The 23,121-nt window shown below is 44.1% G+C and overlaps 1 protein-coding gene across 2 annotated transcripts in view; it reads left to right on the top strand.

Annotated features, from left to right (window-relative positions):
* The window catches only part of TRERF1 (transcriptional regulating factor 1), a 234,884-nt gene extending 214,255 nt beyond the window's left edge, over positions 1–20,629 (top strand). For both annotated transcript variants that reach the window (XM_011943599.1, XM_011943605.1), the window contains exons 14-18: positions 65–153; positions 2,284–2,397; positions 9,564–9,767; positions 12,712–12,923; positions 16,888–20,629. In XM_011943599.1, coding sequence (XP_011798989.1) covers positions 65–153; positions 2,284–2,397; positions 9,564–9,767; positions 12,712–12,923; positions 16,888–17,212 — 944 coding nt within the window. In that variant the 3' untranslated portion in view covers positions 17,213–20,629. The remainder of the gene's footprint in view (positions 1–64; positions 154–2,283; positions 2,398–9,563; positions 9,768–12,711; positions 12,924–16,887) is intronic.
* Positions 20,630–23,121: the final 2,492 nt, after the last annotated feature.

Here is a 23,121-nt window from a genome sequence, read left to right on the forward strand (position 1 = left end):
GAACCAGCAACTAAAAGCAAGGGGAACTGTGAGATGTTCTTACGAGGTTTGTGTTTTGTTGTAGGTTCGGACAAGTGGACCTCCCTAGAAAGAAAACTGTTTAACAAAGCACTAGCCACTTACAGCAAAGACTTTATTTTTGTACAGAAGATGGTAAGCATGATTTTTCCCATTGCCCTGTTGAAATTAAACTTAGGAAATTGTACACAAAAATATTTAGAAATATTTGGATACTGGTTTAAGATACTTACAAAAAGGATGTCTTCCACACTTGCTGGTGAGGATGGTAGTGGATATAGGGGTGGTATGGCCCCAGTGTTAGGATTGTGGCAAGGAGAGGACAGGGGAAAGAAGGCATAGGTTATCTGGACACTGCAGTGGTGCGGTGTTATTTTCTATCTTAATAAAAAGGTGTAATTCATAATTCTGTCAGAATAACGAGAATCGGGCTCCTGGTTCATAATTTACATAATTTATTTTATTTGTTTATTTATTTTTTATTTTTCAAGACAGTTTCACTCTGTCGCCCAGGCTGGAGTGCAGTGGCATGATCTTGACTCACTGCGGCTTCTACCTCCCAGGTTCAAGCGATTCTCCTGCCTCAGCTTCTAGAGTAACTGGGATTACAGGCACGCACCACCACTCCTGGCTAATTTTTGTATTTTTAGTAGAGACGGAGTTTTACCATGTTGGCCAGGCTGGTCTCGAACTCCTGACCTCAAGTGATCCACCTCCCTCAGCCTCCCAAAGCATTGGGATTACTGGTGTGAGCCACTGTGCCTGGTCATACATAATTTATGTATATTTGACAGATCTACCACATTTCTGACAGCATTTTTTTCTGGGTAACTGGGGAGAGGAGAACATGTGGCCTCCCTCTACCCAGTAGCATGGTTTCTAGTGTTGAACTCCTATTTTTAACGACAGTAATAATAAAAATACCTTGCATATACCGCATTCTAAAGCAAAATAAAACTTTCCATAGATGAAATAGCACTTTATACAACAGATACATTTATTGACTTTATTGGCTGAGAGATGGTTTAGCATAAAAAATTAAAACCATTCAAAGAGTGTTTCAACAAACTGATGAATGATGGAGCCATATTGTGTTAAAGCCATTTAAGACTGTTTGGGTACACAGAGAACAGGGCCACAGGTGACAGCACCCACTGGTCCCTGGCTGAGACAGATGGCCTTCAGAGGTGTGCTAGCGTGGCATGTCTCCTGTTGTCAGTCTAGGGCCTTGCCTAGGCAAGTATGAGAAGCAGGAGGACTTTCTCTCTAACTTGCCTCCGCCTCCATGTCTGCATTTGCTCCTGCCTTGCCCTTGACGGCCGCCACGCCCTTGCTGCCCCGTGTGCCCAGCAGCCCTCATGCTGCATCTTTCTTGAGTCACCCTCCCCCCCAGCACTGGCCTGGCACAGACCTCAATCCTTTAGGCCCCACACTTTCAACTGATGATGGATTCATGTGTTGAGCTTACCAGGCAACATGAGTTTTAACCCAGGGCTCTCAGGGACAGACACTATCCTCACTCCCTCAGGTGATTCTAGTGGGGAAATTCCAGGTGTCAGGGGGATGAGAAGGAGGCAACTTTGAGGAGACAGGACTTCATCTCACCATGTAGGTGGCCTTGTTCCCACCATCAGGGGTAAGGCTAGCCTTTAATCTGCCGCCAGCAAACCGACATTATTACACCTCATCTGATCGTAGAGCATATGAACTAAAGAAAGGAATGTTTTTGCCTTAAGATGCATAGACCTGGCCGGGCGCGGTGGCTCAAGCCTGTAATCCCAGCACTTTGGGAGGCCGAGGTGGGCGTATCACAAGGCCAGGAGATCGTGACCATCCTGGCTAACACAGTGAAACCCCGTCTGTACTAAAAATACAAAAAATTAGCCAGGCGTGGTGGCAGGCACCTATAGTCTCAGCTACTCGGGAGGCTGAGGCAGGAGAATGGCGTGAACCCGGGAGGTGGAGCTTGCAGTGAGCCGCGATTGCGCCACTGCACTCCAGCCTGGGCGACAGAGCGAGACTCCATCTCAAAAAAAAAAAAAAAATCTGGAATGATACCCAAAGAAAGTAATGCAAGGGGCTACCTGTGTTGCAGGGTGAGGGGTAAGGACAGGTGTGGGAAGGAAGCCTTTCACTGCGTACATTTTTTTCTTGAACTATACAAACTTGTTTATTACCTATTACAAAATTAAATATTCAAAAATGCTTGCTGCCTTTGCTGTCTGCCCATTGCTGGAGCTAACCTTGATCTCGCTTTCCCTGCAGGTGAAGTCCAAGACGGTGGCTCAGTGCGTGGAGTACTACTACACATGGAAAAAGATCATGCGGCTGGGGCGGAAACACCGGACACGCCTGGCAGAAATCATCGACGATTGTGTGGTGAGTGAAGCTGCTAGGTTGTTGCTTGTGCTGGCACAGCTCCCACCCCAGGCCCAGGTTAGTAAGTAGCTGGTGTTTGGTTTGGCTTTGCTGCCAAGATAGCAGGAGGAAGGAGGTGACAACAGCCCAGCTCCTCTGCAGGATTCAGGACCTGCCCTCCAGAGTAGATAGAGGAAAGACGTCCATAGGTTTGGCCTGTAGCTCAGTGTTCAGATACAGAGGTGAGGGCTGGTGCCCGCTTCAAGGCAGCTAGGAGCCAGAAGAGTTAAACCAAGGATGGTCCCAGTCCTTGGTTTGTTGCTTTATGATTGGCTGGTGTCCTGACCCCCTGGAATATTCTTTTCTGATCTTTCCATGTCACAGATGCTACTGAACTGAGCCCATAACGTGCCTCAGAAAGGGTCCCTGGGATTTTGCCACAGTCTGTAAAGCATGAGCAAGAGGAGCTTTGACCTCTAGGTAGTGCCAGGAACCCTCCATCACTGAGGAACTAATTCGCTGCATGTAGATGATTCTAATCCTTACATCACCGTTTATCCCTGGTATTGATTTCCTTCATTAGCAGACAGTCCACAGTCAACTGCACATTAAGTATGTACCAAAGACACAACAAGATCTAAATAGTCTCTGAACCCTGTATGTGTTGCTTTGTTGATTACTGTCACTTGTGATCCTTGCTATTAACTCTCCACCCTGCATCCATAGCCACGGGAAAGCTCCTTTTCACGCTGTGTGGGAAACATTACCTACAGTATATGTGTATATAAAAATTATGTATTACATTACTGAACTCTAGCTTGTGTCACCGTCAGTGAAAGTATTGGGAATTCATGAATTATGTAAATATTTGAAATTATATTTTGGTTCCCCTTGTGCCCCAGTTGTAAGGGTTAGCACATGTATGTGTGTTATTTTCTTTAACAGACAATGAAATAGCAGTTTTCATGTGCTAAGCATTGTGTTAGGGACTTTATAAATATTGACTCATTTAATCGAATGTAATTCATTTAATACCAATTCTATGCGGTAGGAAACTGAGGCACAGAGCTTAAGTAAATTGGCCATAGTCACACAGCTGCTGAGTATGTTGTTGAGCCTGATTCCCTTGTGTAGTTAAGAGCAGTGATATGCAAATTTTCTTGTTTGTTTGAGACAGGGTCTCACTTTGTCGCCCAGGCTAGTGTGCAGTGGCACAATCATAGCTCCCTACAGCCTCAACTTCCTGGGCTCAAGTAGTCCTCCCACCTCATCCACTGGAGTAGCTGGGACTACAGGCACACACCACAACGCCCCACTCATTTTTTAATTTTTTGTAGAGGCAACGTCTCACTGTGTTGTCCAGGCTGGTCTCAGACTCCTGAGCTTAAGCAATCCTCCTGCCTTGGCCTCCCAAAGTGCTGAGATTACAGGCTCACCCCTGTAATCTCAGGCCACTGCACCTGGCCACACATTTCCGTAAAGAAGTATAAAAAATTTGGACTTGGCCAGGCACAGTGGCTCAAGCCTGTAATCCCAGCAGTTTGGGAGGCCAAGGTGGGCAGATTACCCGAGGTCAGGAGTTCAAGACCAGCCTGGCCAACATGGTGAAACCTATTTCTAATAAAAATACAAAAAATTAGCCAGGCATGGTGGCACACACCTGTAATCCCAGCTACTCGGGAGGCTGAGGCAGGAGAATTGGTTGAACCCGGGAAGCAGAAGTTGCGGTGAGCTGAGATCACACCATCGCACTCCAGCTTAGGCAACAAGAGCAAAACTCCATCTAAAAAAAATTTAGGCCAGGCGTGGTGGCTCACGCCTGTAATCCCAGCACTTTGGGAGGCCGAGACAGGCGGATCATGAGGTCAGGAGATCAAGACCATCCTGGCTAACACGGTGAAACCCTGTCTCTAATAAAAATACAAAAAATTAAAAAAAAAATTAGCCAGGCATGGTGGTGGGGGCCTGTAGTCCCAGGTACTTGGGAGGCTGAGGCAGGAGAATGGCGTGAACCCGGGAGGCGGAGCTTGCAGTGAGCTGAGATCCGGCCACGGCACTCCAGCCTGGGCGACAGAGCGAGACTCCGTCTCAAAAAAAAAAAAAAAAAAAATTTGGACTCATTAGTGCTTCAAAGCCTATGCTTCTAACTAATAATTGATCCTCGCTATGAAATATACATACATATATAAATTTATGTTAGAGCCCAAATATCAGAGAAAATAGAAATCTGTAGAATAGAATGGTATTGCCATTTTTTCAATCAGAGATGGCAGTATTTTATATTCAGGATTTCTTGTGACCAGGGCTTTTGTTTGACTCATTTAAGTAGTGATGTATGATATCAGAATAAGTAGTGATGTATGATATCAAAATAGTCTTTTGCTCGTCTGTGGCCTAATGTTTAAAAAAACAGTGTGATCGCCCAGGCACTGTGGCTCACACCTGTAATCCCAGCACTTTGGGAGGCCAAGGCAGGCGGATCACGAGGTCAGGAGATCAAGACCACCCTGGCCAACATGGTGAAACCCCTTCTGTACTAAAATACAAAAAATTAACTGGACGTGGTAGTGCATGCCTGTAGTCCCCGCTACTCGGGAGGCTGAGGCAGGAGAATTGCCTGAACCCGGGAGGTGGAGGTTGCAGTGAGCAGAGATTGCACCACTGCACCCCAGCCTGGGCAACAGAGTGAGACTACATCTAAATTAAAAAAAAAAAAAAAAAATATGATCTCCTTCAGTTCAGTCAACTAAAAGCAGTTGAACTCCCACAATGTAAACAGCAATGTGTATGTCGTGCTGTGGGCAACTCGAGGGTGTTAAATGACCCCTCCCTCCTCTCCCCCCACCACACAGAACATATGTCCTTATTGGGAAGATACAACATATGTAAGTGGAAATACACCATGAACCCCAAGAGTGTTTAAAAGCAGTATGCAATGAGAACCAGAAAGTCTTAGATGGAACCTTAAGGACTCTTTCACCCAATTTCACCATTTTACAGGCAGAAAGTTGAGACCCAGAGAGAGGAAGGGGCTTGCCCCAGGTCACACAGAGCATTGCTTTCCAAATGAGTAGATGAGACAGTAAACAAGGAAGCACAAAGATTCCTAGCCTTGAAGACCTAGGCTTGCTAGCCTGTAAAATGGCCAGATGATTTAAATGATTTAGAAAGTCCCTTCCAATTCTGGAATGTTCTGGGCTCTGTCAGTGCCATGATTTGGAAGAGGGGCAAAATCAGAGAATATGGTCTTGTGAGGTAAATTGGTGCATCTTAGGCTTGGGCGTTATCAAGTGCCTAGGACAGAGCCTGGCATAATACAGTCACTCAACAAATGTTCGTTAAATGAATGGGTGAATATTTTTCGAAGATAGGAGTTGCTCTGATTCATAAACATTCCTTCTGTGAATTCACTGGAGGAAGATGGAATGAACAAGGGGATGCTGAGCAGAGGAGTGACACTAACAAAGATATTTCCACACAAGGCAGAGGCACTGTCTTGGACTGCCTGGGCTTTGAAGATGGGTAGGAAGGCCCAGGCCAGCATGAAGCTTCAGATGAAGGAGGAGAGGATAAGAGGGTGCCCGAGGGGCCACACCCTCTTGGGTTTATTCACCAGGAGCCAGTATTAGGCTGGGCCGGGAGTGTCCACACCCTGGTTACTTGTGAGCTTAGGGAGACCAAAAGGCTTATGTGCAGAGATGACTCAGGCCCACAAAAAACAAGAAAATCTTGATTAAAGGCCAGTATGGCAGCTCGCAGCAGCTTTGTGGGCACTGTGGGCACAGTTAGCCTTCTAAGCATAGTTTGCCAAGTGGAGATGAAAAACTGGGATCATAGGGATACCGGGGAGGGAGCACCTGGGGAGGGTGTGCAAGGCACAGCCCTAGGATGTGGTCCTGCTCTTCGTCCTTGGGGCCTGTCTGGGACACCTGGGATAGCTCTCCTGATCATGTGTCTTCAATGTTTTATGAAAGGGCAGGTGACCATTTCCCTCCAGATGGAACATGAAGGAACATGCTCAGGTGGTTCAGGGATTATTGAGGACTTGAGAGAGGGGGAAAGAAGGAGGTTTAAAAGGAATGATTGCCCTTTAGCTAAGTAGCTGGGAGGTCAACAGAGCACAGCTGCTCACTCAGCAGGGGCAGGGTGACTAGAAGCAGAGGAAGAGAGCCAAGATGGGTTCTGTTAATGAGGTGAGAGGAGAAGGTGCTGGCCACACCTTCCTGTCCCCTGCCTGTGCTCATGCTCCCCAACTCAGGACAAATATATGGGGCTGGCTGTGACCAAAAATTAGCACAATTCAAGAAACCAACTGAGGCAGTTAACTGACTGTGGAAAACAGCAATCAGGGCTCCAAGGGCAAAGGTAGAACTCACAATGATGTCAGCACAGTTACCTACAGCACAGTCCATTGACAAGGGCCTTGGGAAACATCCTCCTTCCCTTTGACATTTCAAAGCAGCTGGTTCCAATGATACTGAGAGGTTTAGGATCTCTAAGCTATTTCCAGATGGACAAACATGCACCTGTGGACATTTGCAGCCAGACCAAGGAGTGAAGAAGGTTGAAGTTTTGGAATAAGATAAGGCCAGGGTTTGAATCTCAGTTAAACTTTTTTACCAGCTGTGTGACCTTGAGAAACTTATTTCTTGGGTCAATTTCCTCATTTGTTTAAAAATGAAAAAATTTTACAGTGTTATGAGAACTAGAAATTGTGTGTGTGTGTGGGTGGGTGTATGTGTGTGTGTGTGAAATGCATGATTCTCAGCAGGCATTCAATATTGTCATCGTCATCATTATTATTAGCAACTGTTACACACAAATTGGTGTCTTTGAGCAGATTTGGGTTGTTGAGCATTTGTATTCTGACTTACCAATTTCTCATAATATGAATTCCATTTGCATGCCTGAGAAATAAAAATATCATTCTGCTCAAGAAACTCTTATTGTGGACACTCGAGGTTCTGAGCACCATGTTCAATGTGTAGCCTCCTCCCCACCCCCATATTTGCCCGCCTTCTAATTTTGGAATATACTAAATGTTTTGTTTCACAATATATCATAAAATGACCAACATGTTGATACAAAGTTCTACATGTTAAGATTTTTGTTCTTGTATCTTTGTATCTCTTAGTCACTTTGGTGAGCCATATGGCTTGATGATAAATCATTTTGTGATTTATAGATTGCCAGTTGAAATAAAACCTATCTAAATTCCAGAGACATACATAATCATGGTACAGTGTAATTTATAATGTTGTGGCTATATGGAACATTTCTTCTAAGAATGTTTAAGCCAAACAATGGCATTGTGAGAAAATTGTCATTGTAACAAATACAAATACTATGAAACAAATGGCATTGTCATTTGTTGTGTGTAATTATTTTTAAATGCCAGACTGTAGACCATGGGCTACTTAATGTTTGAGACCACAAAGTCCCAGTTTGACATAACAAGGTTTTGCCTGAAACTCTTTGGGACAGAAAGATGGTGGAGTCCTACAGGAATAAGACCACCTAAGTGAAATCAACCTGTATGTTCTATACTAGTAAGAGGCTGGCTGCTTAGATCATAAACCACTTTGTCAAATGTACCAGGCCTACATCAGTGTTCACTGAGGTCTTCTAACAAATGTGATCATTACTAATTAATCCTGTTTACCAATGGAAACTGGAGCCATTTCTTAAATACACCCTGTTCATACTGCATCGCAAGTATACATGTATGTGATATTAAATAAGGACAATACTGAAACAGTGAGGGGCTACTAAATGCCACACACATACTGGCATTGTCTCTGTCTCTCTCTCTCACACACACACCCCAAATCTAAACTGCAGAGAGGAAGCTTGTGTTTTCTGGGTCCTAGGGTATCATCACTTTCAGAAATCTGTATCTTTCTTGGAAAGTCTTGCTTCTGGGCTTTAAGAATCATAGACTCCCCAGAGTTCCATCACTGTCGGGGTAGAGTAGACTGGAGTCCACGTGCATTAAGTGATGAGTTATGCAGAAAGTCTGGCAGAGACAAATGACTTGCCAGGTCAGGGGCAGCTGGACATGCCTTTTCCTTCCTCGTTTATAAAATGAGAGGACTGTTTGCAGCCTATTCAGTGGCATGGTAAATGTGAAAGCACTTTGTAAACTGTAAAATGAAAGCTGAAATGAGGCTGATTGGTCCTCAGCCCTTTCAGGGCCTGCAGGAGCCAGCAACCCTCACCCCTACCCTGGGAAGGATGGAAAGAGCAGAATATAGTTAAGCAAGGGGAGAATGAGAGCCTCCTGGATCCCCACCCTTCCATCCCAGCACACCCAGGCCACCCACTCCAAGCTATTCCAGTAACTTACTATTCTGTTAACCTTGAGGAGAGCAGGGACCTTCTGCTTAATTCTCCCCATGGCTGCTGTTCTGAAGTGGGGAGAGGGGCCATAGAAGCAGAGGAGATCATTATTCATAGGAAATGTTTTTCTTGTTCTTTTTCATTAAATGCTTCTAGCAGGGGAAAATGAATAAATAGAAACATTGAATACACTGCTTTTTCTAAGCCCATGGTCAGAGACAAAAGGAAAAGCACATGATAAATAAAAGGGAATTTCCCCTTCCATATTGTCTCCTTTCATTCTATTTTCTGACAAGACCAGAGTGGAGCGCCCCTTCTGTCACGTGCTTTCTGCCCGCCACAGGTCAAATCCAGCGTCTTGCATAGTGGTGTTATAAAGCCTCTAAAACACATCAGCACAGGTCCTTCTTTAGTCTCTCTCCAAGGGGGATTCCATGGTATTGTATTGCTGGAAAACCCTCTTCACCGCTGTGAGGAGGCAGAGCTACTCACAGGCAGGGTGCAGCCTGAGTTTTAGTCATTTTAAGATCTAATGGTCTTGAACAAGGCGGGGAATCCTTGCATGTAGAAATTGCTCCTTTCTGCCTCACCATATCTTTGTATAAGTGATGAGGGTCCCAAAATGGGGCAGGGGACTTACTTCCTTGACCTCAAAGTCCTAAGCATCCTGAGACCAACCTTTCTGGGATCACGCCTAGCAGGCTCTGTCCGCCATTCCTTATGCCGAAAGAAAGGAACACAGTGCCAGCATCCAGCCCCTCTCTCTTCTGTTGATCTGTGAGTTCTGTTCATCACTAAGAATGCCATTTGGGGATTTTCCCCTCTTGCTTTTATTACCTTAACACTAGACAAGTGAAGAAGAAGAAGAGTTAGAGGAGGAGGAGGAGGACCCGGAAGAAGATAGGAAATCCACGAAAGAAGAAGAGAGTGAGGTGCCGAAGTCCCCGGAGCCGCCACCCGTCCCCGTCCTGGCTCCCACGGAGGGGCCGCCCCTGCAAGCCCTGGGCCAGCCCTCAGGCTCCTTCATCTGTGAAATGCCCAACTGTGGGGCTGTAAGTATGTCTGTGTCGTCTGGGGATCTGGGACGAGCAAGGGCCATATAGCTGTGCCTGGCTTTAAGAGATGATGTATTTTCGAGAGTGCTCTTCCAACAATCACAGTTTGGCAGAGGGTGTTCCATGTTGCCATTGTTTTCTTCTTCATTTGGCCAACAGGTATTTACAGAGTGTGTGTTCTGTGTCAAGCACAATGCTGCGTGTTGGAGAACACAGAGAAGGCCCCCGTGCCCAGAAGTGTGTGATTCCAAGCTCTGCAGCGAACATAATTTATGTTCTCCAGAACATAATTCCACATTTCCTGGAGCCTCTGCACTCCCCTGGGCTGTGTGTCACACAAGCTTGTGCCCTGTCGACATGCATTTAAATGTACTAGGAGAGCCTGCTGACAAAGATCATCCTTTTATGACATAATTACTTGACCCACCTCCTGCAATTTTTACCTATTAGAAGGTTTTGGATTTCACATTTCATGAAGTGTTACTAATTGAAATGTCACTAATTTAAAATTGAGAATATTGTTACAAAGATTTAACTAAAGTTTATGTTTGTACTCTGTAGTGGAGAAAAAAGGATTTACTAAAAGTAAATTAATCATAAAAACAGGCTGAAAGGGAGTGTGTGTTAAGTACTGAGGCCAGTACTTTTCAAGAATATTGGAAGCATAATTTAGCTAAAATAAAACAAGTTCACCATTTGGTCATTCTTAGCACTAAAGAAAGACCTTATGGTATCTCTGCTGGCCTTGTCTAAGGCTCCATGTGTATTTTAAAGGATATTTTTAAAGGTTATTTCTCAATCTCCCACTGGTCCCCCACTAGTCTGAATTGGTGAGCTTTTTCCAAATCAGATTTCTTAAGGCCAGGCACACCTGTATAGGGAAGTTCTAGAGGGATTACCCCTCAAAATAATGTTGCCCCTTCCACAGGAAGCCCATTTTCCTCAAGTCAGTGTGCTTTTCTTTGCTTGTACACGATATAGGACAGTGCTGTTCTCCAGAGTGTACTGAATTAAGCCTGTCACTTAGATGGAGAAAGCAACAGTCTTTAAGATATTTAGATCCTAAAACAGAAATTCATTTGATTTGCATTTAAGAAAAAAATGAAATTTTTTTTTTAAAAAAACAAAGATATATACATTTCACATTCACTTTGGAGAGAACAGAAGAGATTGCTGACTTGTTTTCCATCTTTGATGTTTAATGACCTGGCCGTTTTGTATAGAGTGTTCAGTGCAGCATGATTACAATAATGACTTTAAGTGATGGTATTTCTTGGTGAATTTGTTCAGAAATTAGATGCCTCCTCAAATCATAGCTCTATGTACAGTAAGTTGTGTACCAAATGGGAAGTTATCTTTTACTTTTTCCAATCAAATTCTCAGCAAGGTAGATATTTTTCTGTTCTAATTTTTCTTTACATAAAAAAAGAAGCTATTTTTTAATGACTTTTAAAAATCACAGTGGAAAAAGCGTGCTGGTTCTATTTTATTCCTTGCCTAACGGTGGAAGCTTTGGTTGCTAAGTCAGCAATAGTTTTTTTCCTATGTAAGAAAATAAACAGAGCTTGACCGGGCGTGGTGGCTCACGCCTGTAATCCCAGTACTTTGGGAGGCCAAGGTGGGCAGATCACAAGGTCAAGAGATCAAGACTATCCTGGCGAACATGGTGAAACCCCGTCTCCACTAAAAATACAAAAATTAGCTGGGCGTGGTGGCGCGCGCCTGTAGTCCCAACTACTCGGGAGGCTGAGGCAGGAGAATCGCTTGAACCCAGGAGGTGTAGGTTGCGGTGAACTGAGATCATGCCACTGCACTCCAGCCTGGAGACAGAGTGAGACTCCATCTGAAAGCAAAAACAAAAAAGCAAACAAACAAAACAGAGAGCTCATAAACTTAACACAGCAACTACTACAGCTAGACAGCCCAGTAGGTACTCCCCTTAGCTGATGAGTTTAACAGGCTGGGAGCCAGGACTCTTGGGATTCAATGATATGGATTTACATCCCTTTATAGTGGTGGTTCTGAACTGGGCATGATTTATTCCCCAAGAACATTTGGCAAGCAGTGTCTGACCAAAGATGTTGCTAAACATCCTGTACAACAGAGCCCCCCACCCATCACACCAAATAATTATCCAACCCAAAATGATAATAGTGCTGATGTTAAGAAACCCAGCTTTATGGCAGGATTTTAAAATTCTGCCCAGATCCTGCCTCTTTTTATCATTCTGTTTTAAAATTTGGGGGTCTTAAACATTGATTCAACAATGGGCTACTGATTATATATAGTGTAGAATATGTCAGAAAACCTAATCATTGTCTTTCAAACTGGGTTCCTTAGGGTACTAGGGCTTCCTGGGGGTAGATAGAGCTGAGCAAACAGGCCCAATTCTGGGGCGCTGTCTCCATTCTAGCCAGAGCACCTCTGCTTTTAACTTGAGCCTGAGTTTTTTGAGTAAGACCTGATTTCTTAAAAAAGAAGGAGGGAGGGAAAGAGGAAGGAAGGAAGAAAAATGGGAGGGAGAGAAGAAGGTAGTTACTGGCTTTAAAAAAGTTTGAAAACTGGTCCAGCCGCGTCATTTTTCAGATGGAAAAAAATAAAGTATACAGAAGGGAAATGGCCCAGCAGCTTTAGTTACAGTAGAGCTCGGTCCAAACCCCTGACATCTTGACTTCTAGACAGTAGCTTTGTTCTTTATCCCGTGCCACATCGCTTCTTCTCTTCTGATTGTAGCAGTGATGAGGTTTTGATTGGCACAGCATTTGTGGTTGTGGTATTTGATCTTTACCTTTTGTAGCATATGCCCAAAGTTTGCTTATATAAAACCCTTGTGCCCTGTCATTAGACAGTTTCAAGTATTCCATGTTTACCACTGAGTAACTAATAACCCTAATTTCCTTTTCAGGACTGTAGATGTCATGTCACTCCCTTTCTTCCCCAGGTGTTCAGCTCCCGACAGGCACTGAATGGCCATGCCCGCATCCACGGGGGCACCAACCAGGTGACCAAGGCACGAGGTGCCGTCCCCTCTGGGAAGCAGAAGCCTGGTGGCACCCAGAGTGGGTACTGTTCGGTGAAGAGCTCACCCTCTCACAGCACCACCAGCGGCGAGACAGACCCCACCACCATCTTCCCCTGCAAGGAGTGTGGCAAGTAGGTGCAGGGGACCAGGGACTGGATCTGAATTCATGAGGATAGTCGCTGTGTGGGGACTGGGCCAGGATGGCCTGAGGTTTCTTCAATCAGAAAAAAGTATTTAGACCTCAAAATTCTTCTTCATACCATCTTTGGGATGGGTATGTAGGCCTTGTGGCAGACTCAGAATATGGCCATTCTGTTATCTTAGAGCCTTGTAAGGATGGATATCTTCAGAGAGTGAACCTCTAAGTTACAAAACTTCCCTCTTTCCCAGGAATGGCAGGTGGGACTCTGGTTCCTACTCCTTCCCTTCATACCCAATCTACGTTCACTAGCATTACTCTGTTTGCATCCCCACTGAATGATTTGAGAATGGCTCTAGAACACCTAATCAGGAACTCTCTATAACACAGATGGCTCATACAGGGTATTCCTACCACCTTTGCTTACTTCTGTGCCTAGGGCAGACATCACTAATCAATCACCACACTCTTTGCTATCACTTTAAGACAAAGCCTCAAATACTTTTCATTGTCATGCTTCAAGCTGCACAACCAATTAATCAGAGTTGACACATGAAATAAAACCTATTTGTTATCCTCCCCTTTTAGGTATAATTTAAAAAACAACAACAACAACTAAAGAAAAGTAACATGAGATAGTAATTATAACAGCTAACATTTACTGAGCACTTATTTTGGTACATGCTTTATGTGTATGAGCTCATTTAATCCTCACATAGAAACTCCATGTGATACAGATACTGTTTTTTTATACTTGTTTGACAAATAAGAGTTTAAAAATTAGGTAAAATGACTTGCCCTAAGTCACACTGCCAGTAAAGAGCAGAACTGAGATTTGAACCCAGTTTTGTCTGAATGCAGACCTGGGCTCCTGACCACTGCTCTGTCCTTTTGGTTTACTTTGTTTTTTGCTTTAGGTAGAAAATGCCATTGATTGTAAGATGGGTGATTCCCTCCCACAGCCTCCAGTAGAGAATGCCAGTGTACTTCTCAATAAGTCCACCTGACTGGAAGGGTACTACATTGTTATGAATTACATCCTTTAGAAGCCTTGCTGAGTTCCTCTTCCCATAATTCCTAGTGCCTCAAGCATGAAGAGGAGTGTTACCTGGGAGAGATGCTGCCCAGGCGGTTTCTGAAACTCTACCAGGAAAACATCCCCAGTTACATAAGCAAGGCCAGGTGGGACCTCATAGAGTAGAGCAGGCAACTTAATAGTAACTGCTGTTTATCAGGTACTCACTACGTGCCTGGCACTGTTTTAAAGGATTTTTTACATGTTTTCGTCTGTTTTGTGTTGCTACAACAGAATATCACTGACTGGATAATTTATAAAGAAAATAAATTTATTCCTTATTGTTCTGGAGGCTGGGAAGTTCAAGGTCAAGGGGCCTGCATCCAGCAAGGGCCTTCTTGCTAAGTCATCCCATTGTGGAAAGGCAAAGAGAGGGGAGAGAGAGCAAAAGGTTGAACTTGCAGCCTCATACCCTATAATAATTGGCATGAATCCACTCACGAGGGTGAGGCCCTCATCACTGAAACACCTCCCATTAGGCCACACCTTCCAACACAGCTGCATTAGGGATTCAGTTTTCAACGTGTGCTCTTTGGGGGACACATTCAACCCATAGCACATGCACTGATTAATCTTTAGCCCTGTGAGGCGGGTGCTTTTAGGAGCTTCTTTTTTTACAGGCAGAAACTGAGGCACAGTAAGGTGAAGCCCCTGTTGCAGTTCACAGCGAGCAGCCTAGTAGGGATTTAAATCATGCAGGCTGGCCTGGCCTTGTGCTCCTGGCTCTATGCCATGCTGCCTCTGATTAAGCCCAGCTTGGTGGCACCCACCAAAGTGAACTGGAACTAGCAGATCACTTCCTCCTGTGAAGCACAGGGATGGGAGAGGTGGAATTCGGTGTGGGTCTCCTCCACACCCTGCTGTCCTTCCAAGCTGGCCATGATGTCATTTTCACATCACCACCCACCACATACTGGTGCATCATGGGAGAAATGGGCCCCTGGGTTGATCTTAAGGCTTTTTTAATAGAAGTAATGATGGAACCACCCTCAGCTGACTCTCAGTGATCTCTCAGTTATTTGTCCTGGAGTGGCAGCATCAGGGTATCAGGGTCTTACCAGTTTTCCCCAAGAGGAGCCAGCACCTCCCACTCATTAGGCTCAAACAGGCTACAACTCTACATTCCACCAGGTGGAGACAGAGGATGATTTAACTAACAAAAGTCAGTATTTCGTGTTTCCCGGCCATGTCTCAGTGGCATCTATTAAATGGTTTTTTGGAGTCTTAGGTTGCTTGGGAACTTTTTTCCACCAGAAATCCAGTTATGATTTTATGGAAAATACAAATGGTTTAAGTGACTTTTCCTAACTCAGAATAACATTAGGCAAATGTTCACAAAATACCTCTTAAAGCTGCTGAAATTATGTTTGTTACATTGAACCATGTTCAGTGTGTCCAGGTAGAATTGTGATTTATCAGCCCTGTTGGACTCAGGCCTTAGAAACCAGGTGTTTTGTGATTTTTTTTTTTCCTTCATGAGCTCAGGAGTGACTAAAGAGTATTATGTCACCCCCTCTCCATAAACAGTCTCACTCCTGGACACACTTCTTCTGAAAAAGGTCCAGATAGTTAATATTTGAGACTTTGTGGGCCATTTACTGTCTTTATCATAACTGCTCAGCTTTGCCACTGCAACACAGAAGCGGCCATCAACGTTACATAGACATGGCTATGTGCCAATAAAACTGATTCCCAAAAACCGTCAAGATTTGGCCCACTGACCATAGTTTGTAGACCTCTCATCTGAAGAATTAACCCCAGCAATATATCCTTTTATCCCAGGGTTTCTCAACCTCGGCACTATTGGCACTTCGAGTCTGCTAATTCCTTGCTTGGGGAAGAGGGGGTGTCCTCTGTGTTGTAGGGTATGTAGCCATTACGGCAATATCTTGGCCACAAAGCAGGGGCCTTAAGTGAAAGGGAGTAGTAGATGTAGCTCAGAAGTCAAGTACAATAAAGACAGGGGCCACTGAATTTGGCCACACAGAGTTACCGATGACCTCGAGAAGAGCAATTGGGTTGACAGGGAGGGGACAACAGTCCACTTGGAGAGGAAGGAGGAGAGAAAAAAGAGATCCACCAAGTGCATGTGGGCAGATCCTTCGAGAATTTTGACCGTGGGTTGGGCACAGTGGTTCACACGTGTAATCACAACACTTTGGGAGGCCAAGGTAGGAGGATCACTTGAGGCCAGGAGTTCGAGGCCAGTGTGGGCAACATAGCAAGACTCCGTCTCTACGAAATATTTAAAAATTAACCAGGCGTGGTGGTGTGTGCCTGTAGTCCTAGCTAATCAAGAGGCTGAAGTGGGAGCCTTGGAGTCCCACCTCACTTGAGCCCAGGAGTTCAAGGTTATGGTGAGCTGTGATCACACCACTGCACTCCAGCCTGGGCAACAGAGAGACATCCTGTGTCTACTTAAAAAAAAAAAAACAACTTTCTACTGTGGAGGAACAGGGACAGCGGCAGAGGCAGATGGTGGGTTGTTTCATGATGGGGACTATCAGGGCTTGTTAGCATGATTTAGAAGATTCTCCAGTGGAGAGGGCATGGTCAGTGATGAGGAGAAGGGGGAGGCTGAAGGCGGAGAAAGGGCCTGTGCTCCAGACTCCAGGTGTACAGGAGGCCTTTGAGAATTCCTCCTCCATTGTCACAGGAAGGAAGCCTGAGGCACAGTCTGTGTGTTCTGCCCCATCCCTTTCCTTGTAATCCTTGGAGAGGAAGGAAGAGACGTGACAGGTCACAGGGGAAGGAGGTCCTAGAAGCTGAGCAGCCAGGGACTCTGTCAGACCACACACCCCTGTTCCCCCTAGGACACCCGGATTTCCAAGAACTCAGATCTCCTTCTAAATTCTACACACCTCTCTTTCTTTATTTTTAGAGTCTTCTTCAAGATCAAAAGCCGAAATGCGCACATGAAAACTCACAGGCAGCAAGAGGAACAGCAGAGGCAAAAGGCTCAGAAGGCGGCTTTTGCAGCTGAGATGGCAGCCACAATCGAGAGGACTACGGGGCCCGTGGGGGCGCCAGGGCTGCTGCCCCTGGACCAGCTGAGTCTGATAAAACCCATCAAGGACGTGGACATCCTCGACGACGACGTTGTCCAGCAGTTGGGAGGTGTCATGGAAGAGGCTGAAGTCGTGGACACCGATCTTCTCTTGGATGATCAAGATTCAGTCTTGCTTCAGGGTGACGCAGAACTATAAAGCCCTGTGTGTCACTTAAAGACAGTGAAAACCCACGGCCTCCGTCTTCATTAATCAGGAAACCTGGACTGCCTGCTTGTTTTGTAACCCTTTTAAACTACCTGTTTTAAAAGTGGTCATTTTATTCAGGTTTAGAAAAAAAATCCCATTTCTTTTCCTTTTATTTAAAAAAAAAAAAAATTGTTTTTGTGGGGGGTTGGGGGAATAAATAATTGGCACAACTATCTTTAAGAGGTGTTTCATCTGGGCTACCTTCTCATGAAATCATTCCTGGTAGGGACTGAAGCTGACCTTCATGTTCCATTGCATTCAAATGTCAACCATCCCGGTTGCCTTTTATCCCAAAGCTTGCTGTGAGTGTGTGTGTGTGAGAGGCAGGCGACCCTCTTAGTACTGGGGTCTTGGGGCCAACTTTTCCCATCAAGCGTTACTTTGATTCTGTTCTGACCTCATTCCATAGTTTGCAGTAAGCATGGCATCTTCGCCTGGAGATACTATGCTAGGGGCAGCTTTCCAGGGGCAAAGCAAGCCCTGGTGTTACACAGCTCTCCTCCAGCACACGCGACATGTGAGGAGATGACCAAATGTGAAAATAGGTTTCCCCTGTGTTGCCTGTCATCCTTTGGGCCGTTTGCAGGAATGGAGTACTGTATAATTTTAGGCTTTCATTCCCAGCAGTGTTTACTGAGGACCTGGTTTTCTACAGCAGGTGCGTCCTGTCCTGTGTTCCCTGGGGGCTGGTCAGCTCCAAGTTTTGGGTCGCAGAACTGTGTTTCAGCATGAACTGACTAAAGACCCATCTGGAGGCAAATATTAAGTTGCCAGGACTGCTTTCACTTTAGAGTGATTGAAGGACACATATTGAAGTACCTAGAATGCCAGAAAGTGTTCTATTGCCCAAAAAACAAATCAGAAAAGCCTATGCTTTTTTACAACACTGTTAATGATTAGTGGAGTTCTGAAATTACTTTGTGCCATTTGGAAGTACTGTGAAACCGCATTCACTGGGATTTTGCTGTAATTCACATCCGCTGGACTGAAGTTTACCTTGATGTTAGCTATAAGAAATAGTTTTCTGACACATATGATAGCAAATACAAGACAAATAGCATTGAAGGCCAACAAAAATGGCTTCAGATACACCTTAGCTATAATGTTTGCATTCACACAATGAATGTATTCATTACAAGTCACTTACCAAAGTACTTCTAGACTTCTCCAACCTTCATGACTTTGCTCTGCTTCCTCCTGTCCCTGTCAGCAGGGTTGCTGTTTGTACTTGAAGGTAATAAACCTGTAATCCTTCAAAAATGCCATTTAGCCCCAGGCTTCTGAACTGAGTCAGACTGACCCATCCCACCATGAGGGCAAAAGTCAGGCTGGGACACAGCCCCAGTACAGAGAGGATCCTGCTTCACACAACTCCCCTTTCGGAGTTAATGCAGCATGATTTCCTGGGCCGGTGTTTTCAGGCATCGCCCACCCCAGGTATGCTGGTTCCCAGCTCCACATAAATGTGCCTATCACGCTGGGCCACTTTGCTGACACATTCATAGCTTGACATGAGAGAGAATATCAGCAGAAGCGTGAGAGTAGGATCTGACGTCTTTGACTCTGCAAAAGCATTTAGCACACACTCATGGCGGGGAACCAGCTGTGAGCCACAGCAGCCCCACACGGGCAGTGGTCTCTGAACTTCAGGAAAGTCATGAACAGAAGAAAAACTAAAATTCTTTTCCGTCATTCTATTTTCAAAGAAGAGGTCTTGGCGTTTTCCTACATCTTTTGTTTAGAGGAAAAAAAAAAGTTTCCTTTGCTGCCGTTTCAGAAAGGTTATGCTATCTTGTTTTATCCAAGCAGTCATGAGTCAAGAACTGCCTGGGCAGTGTGCATCAACTTTGTGGCCAAACCATTACAGCTGTCATATCCTTGGCTGATCATCTCTCCCGGGGACTACTGCCCACCACTTAGTGTCTGAGGGTGAGCCTAGAAGGGTGCTGCTATTGGGTCTGTGGAAACTTATCTATCAAAGGAGCAAACATCCAGAAAAGTGTTTATAAAGCAAATGTATTGCCTCTGTTTAGAGATTTGCCCAGCTGTTCCAGTTTTAAACATTAAAAAACAAACTCAGTTGCCATGGCAAAAATAGAATGCACAGCTTACTTTTAATTTTCCATGCAGCATAGCATAAGGATTTTTGACTTGAAACAACCAAAGAACTCCTCCATAACGAGACAGTTCAAATTCCTGAATTAGTATTTCTTGACTATCAACTTAAAGAATGGACTTCCTAGGACAATGTTGCACTTTTTTTTTTTCCTGAAATAATTCTGCCTGCATGTATGTGTTGTGTTTTAGCTTCTGCCCTTACCCCACCCCAAAGAACTTTTCTTCCTAATGGTTAATGTCTCAACTCGGTTACTGTTTACTATCAGATGGTTTTTCATTAGTGAATTTAGACCTCTTTGAGAAAGCTTGTATATAAAAAGTTAACAGATATATTTTATGGAAAAACCCATCTTATTTTCAAATATATTTAACTGCTGTTATATTTTATTAGAGGAAGGTTGTAAATATTTTCTAGGAGTTCTATTGTAAAGAAAAGTATTTTTGAAAAAAATTAATGTAATAAAAAGGAAAACATTTTTAAATAGTGGTTGTGATTGCTTCCTGTTCTGGCTTCGTTATGTTCTATTCTCAGCAGATGAATTGCATGCCTTCCATATCAGGATGTAATTTATTCAGGTTTGCACTATTATAAGTTGACATCATAATATCTAGTGTGCTTAACTGTATTTTCCTGGAATGCAAGTCCCTTGGTCCATATTAAAGCACTATGTATAGCATATTCATAATTTTTCTTTTGTAATGTGTGTATTTTTAATAAGGATTTTATGTAACATTTTGGCAAAAAGAGGACAGTATTTTCTAGTGAATTTTATAATAACATTTTGCTAAAAATGTTTCTTCCTAGGTCAGTTTTTGTTAAGGTGAACCAAAAGTCTTATTTTACCAGGGGTTTAAAAAAAGTTTGAAGCTTGAAAGCAAAGTTATATTTAAACATCATATGTAACAAATAAATAAAGATGTTTTATAGACTTGTCCTAAAAAGGTGCATTCCTTAAAAAAAAAAAAAAAGAAAGAAAGAAAGAAAGAAACTGGGGCATTCTAGGTTGTTTCCCCTCCAAGTGATAAGCTTTTTTTTTAATTGTCACAATGCTTCTTCAGAAAGGGAACCAGGGAAATTTTATTTAACACATTCTAATCACTAGCCTTCTCAGAAAGTTATTACAGTTCCTATAGATGGGCATTCATCAAATGGAGATGTAACCAAATAGACACTGTCATATTTATTTGTGAAAACCTGATTCAATATTGCATCAGCTGCTCTGAAAATAAAATATTATCTTTTTGCGTTTCGTTTGGCTTAAATATTTCTTCTTTCTAGCCACTGCTATGACTTCTCAATGCTGGATAAATGCTAGTTTACCTGTTAATTGGTTTCTGTAGACAACAAGTTTAACTCTGCTGATCAAATTTAATGCTCATTATTAAATGTGAGACTCCGGAGACCAGGACATACATTTCTGCTATTCAAGCAGTGGATGAACCACTTGGGGACTTGGTGGTCTCCAAACCTGCGATTCAAGGGAGCGCACTGTGACACACAGGTGTCTTACACTAAATCCTCCACAAAGTCTAAATCCACCCTGATTTATTTGCATTTTAAATCTGCATTTCCAAATTTGAGTAAGTATGTTTACTTTTTTTTTTTTTTTTTTTTGATTCAGAGTCTTGCTTTGTTCCCCAACCTGGAGTGCAGTGGCATGATCTCAGCTCACTGAAGCCTCCACTCCTAGGTTCAAGCAATTCTCACGGGTCAGCCTCCTCTAAGTCCACCTCGATTTATTTGCATTTTAAATCTACATTTTCAAATTTGAGTAAGTATGTTTACTTTTTTTTTTGAGACAGAGTCTTGCTTTGTTCCCCAGCCTGGAGTGCAGTGGCACGATCTTGGCTCACTGAAGCCTCCACTCCTGGGTTCAAGCAATTCTCACGGGTCAGCCTCCCAAGTAGTTGGGATTACACAGGTCATGCATCACCACACCTGGCTAATTTTTGTATTTTTAGTAGAGGTGAGGTTTCGCCATGTTAGCCAGGCTGGTCTCGAACTCCTGGCCTCAAGCAATCTGTCCAAGGCCTGCCTCGGCCTCCCAAAGTGCTAGGATTACAGGTGTGAGCCACTGCACCTGGCTGTATGTTTACTTTTTTTTTTTTTTCCGAGACGGAGTCTCTCACTGTCACCCAGGCTGGAGTGCAGTGGCGCAATCTTGGCTCACTGCAAGCTCTGCCTCCTGGGTTCACGCCATTCTTCTGTCTCAGCCTCCCAAGTAGCTGGGACTACAGGCACCCGCCACCACGCCCAGCTAATTTTTTGTATTTTTAGTAGAGTTGGGGTTTCACCTTGTTAGGCAAGATGGTCTTGATCTCCTGACCTCGGGATCCACCCGCCTCGGCCTCCCAAAGTGCTGGGATTACAGGTGTGATGTATGTTTACTTTTTCGTGGTCAACTGAAAACTATAGAAGAACTGAAATTCTGGATTTCATACAGAAGTTTACAGAATTTTACAAAAATAAATTTGCTTTAAGTGGGGAATGCCTATTCAAGACCTTGATCTAGATTCTTTTGGAGGGTGGGAGGGTCGAGGGGGGTTGTTGTTGTTTTTAAATTCATAGAGACGGGGTCTCACTATGTTGGCCAGGCCGATGTTGATCTCCTGCTTCAAGCAATCCTTCTGCCTTGACCTCCTGAAGTGCTAGGATTACAGGCATGAGCCACAGCACCCAGCCTCTTTTGGATTTTTTTTTTCTTTTTGAAACAGAGTCTCACTATTGCCCAGGCTGGAGTGCAGTGGCACCATCTCGGCTGACTGCAACCTCTACCTCCCAAGTTCAAGGGATTCTCCTGCCTCAACTTCCCAAGTAGCTGGGACTATAGGCACATGCCACCACGCTCAGCTAATTTTTTTTTCTTTTTTTTGTATTTTTAGTAGAGATGGGTTTCACCGTGTTAGCCAGGGTGGTCTCGATCTCCTGACCTCGTGATCCACCCTCCTCGGCCTCCCAAAGTGCTGGGATTACAGGTGTGAGCCACTGCGCCTGGCCTCTTTTAGTTTTTGACTTTAATTTTAGCTGTTTACATTAGACAACCTATACCAAATAAAATAGTTATTCCTCTAGAAACTGTGTGACTTAGCCAGTGTTGTAAATTTAAAGTCTATTTCAGGAAGCCTAATCGGAAGATTTTTTTCTACTTTTATTCAGTCAGTCAATCCTCATAAGCCACCATGTACCAAGCATTATTCCATACTGTATTATACATGGCAGAGGAGAGTGTATAAAGATGGCTGCACATGATTCCTTCCAGCCAAGGAATTTAATACCTAGAAAGACATACGGGGGCCTTGGAACAGATTCAGTTCCAGCACTGAGAAGAGCCCTATCAATATTGGGAATCCTCTCACCATCGCCCACACGTACACAGCAATTTATAGCAAGTAACTGTGTGTTCAATGAGTTACCTCGCCAGTCCTCCAGGTATGCTCATCCATGTGTGCATTCGGCAGAGACAGAACATGTGTGTAAATCTGAATTCCATTTACTCCCTATCTACCATCCTCAGCCACTGTCAGCGAGCTGAGATGTGCTCTAGGAATGTGAATGAGAGTTCATGTTGACATAGCAAAGCATAATTAGGAAGACATTTTAAGAAATTGAATAATATATTCCTAAGAGAACCATAAGTGATCTCTGAATTGCAGATATCCCTGTGTAAAGGAGCCACAGGGCCGGGTGCGGTGGCTCACTCCTGCAATCCCAGCACTTCGGGAGGCCGAGGTGGGCAGAT

This window comes from Colobus angolensis, unplaced genomic scaffold (assembly GCF_000951035.1).
Source record: "Colobus angolensis palliatus isolate OR3802 unplaced genomic scaffold, Cang.pa_1.0 Scaffold105, whole genome shotgun sequence".
In the NCBI taxonomy this organism is placed as follows: Eukaryota; Metazoa; Chordata; class Mammalia; order Primates; family Cercopithecidae; genus Colobus; species Colobus angolensis.